At 58.6% G+C, this 859-nt stretch overlaps 1 protein-coding gene across 1 annotated transcript; it reads left to right on the top strand.

Annotated features, from left to right (window-relative positions):
• Window positions 1-371: 371 nt before the first annotated feature.
• Window positions 372-826, top strand: LOC115237493 (twist-related protein 1-like; the record flags this gene model as incomplete). Its single annotated transcript, XM_029810567.1, has 2 exons — window positions 372-468; window positions 560-826. Coding segments are annotated over exons 1-2 (364 nt in total), but the record flags the coding sequence as incomplete, so codon positions are not given.
• Between the last annotated feature and the right edge of the window lie 33 nt (window positions 827-859).

Below are 859 nucleotides of genomic sequence, written 5' to 3'. Positions count from 1 at the left end.
TATAATAAATAATATATCTCATACGAAAAGGCTGAAAAAAACGTTAAAGGCATAGTAAGAAGCGACAATCGAGAAGCGATCAAGCGACGTGTACCGCTGTCTTCGTGGCGGCTCGATAAGAAGGAGAGAGACAGAAAACAGTATATTTGTCCTCTTCTGCTATCCGAAGCCAGCCGAAGCGCCGAGCTCACACGTACGCGATTTGCGCTTGTGTGCGTCATCCCCTCCACTACGGTTGCGTGTTGCTAGCGTGGCAATTCTGGCATCACTGGCCAGATCCGTTTCAACAAGGGGGCCATGGGCACCCTCTGGTTGCAGTGCCCAGTCGCGGCCACGGTCAAGGTGGCCGCGGCGTGTGAAGTGAAGGTGGGATGGGTGGTGGCCAGGGTAGAGCCACTCAAAGCGCGCCCTCTCCAGTGCTTCCGGTGCATGGGGAGAGGGCACGTCAAAGAGCAATGCAGCAGCCAGGTTGATCGAACTGGCTGCTGCTATAACTGCGGCTCCCCTGGCCACAAGGCCATAGAATGCAAAAATAAGACGCACTGCGTCTTATGCGCAGAGGCCGGCTTGCCGGCCAACCATCGCGCTAGCGGCGAGAGCTGCCGCGCAAAAAAGGGCGGAAGGGCCGCCAAGAAGGGCGGCAGGCAGATAGAGAAGAAGGGAGGAGCTAAGGGGGGTCTCGGGGATGGCGTAGCCTCCCCCGGGCCTTCCCAAGGCAAGCAAGGAGAGGAGAAAGGAGGGGCCAAGGGGGGCTCCGGGGATGGCCTTGCCACCCCCGGGCTCGCCCAAGGCCAAGTTAAGGAGGCGCCCAAACCCCAACGTAGACGTAGGGAAAGGGGCGCTTCCAAACAGGATGAAG

This window comes from Formica exsecta, unplaced genomic scaffold, assembly GCF_003651465.1.
Source record: "Formica exsecta isolate Colony F162 unplaced genomic scaffold, ASM365146v1 scaffold2965, whole genome shotgun sequence".
Classification (NCBI taxonomy): domain Eukaryota; kingdom Metazoa; phylum Arthropoda; class Insecta; order Hymenoptera; family Formicidae; genus Formica; species Formica exsecta.
Note: the sequence above shows the minus strand (reverse complement) of the source record. Positions and strands in the feature narration are given on the sequence as shown.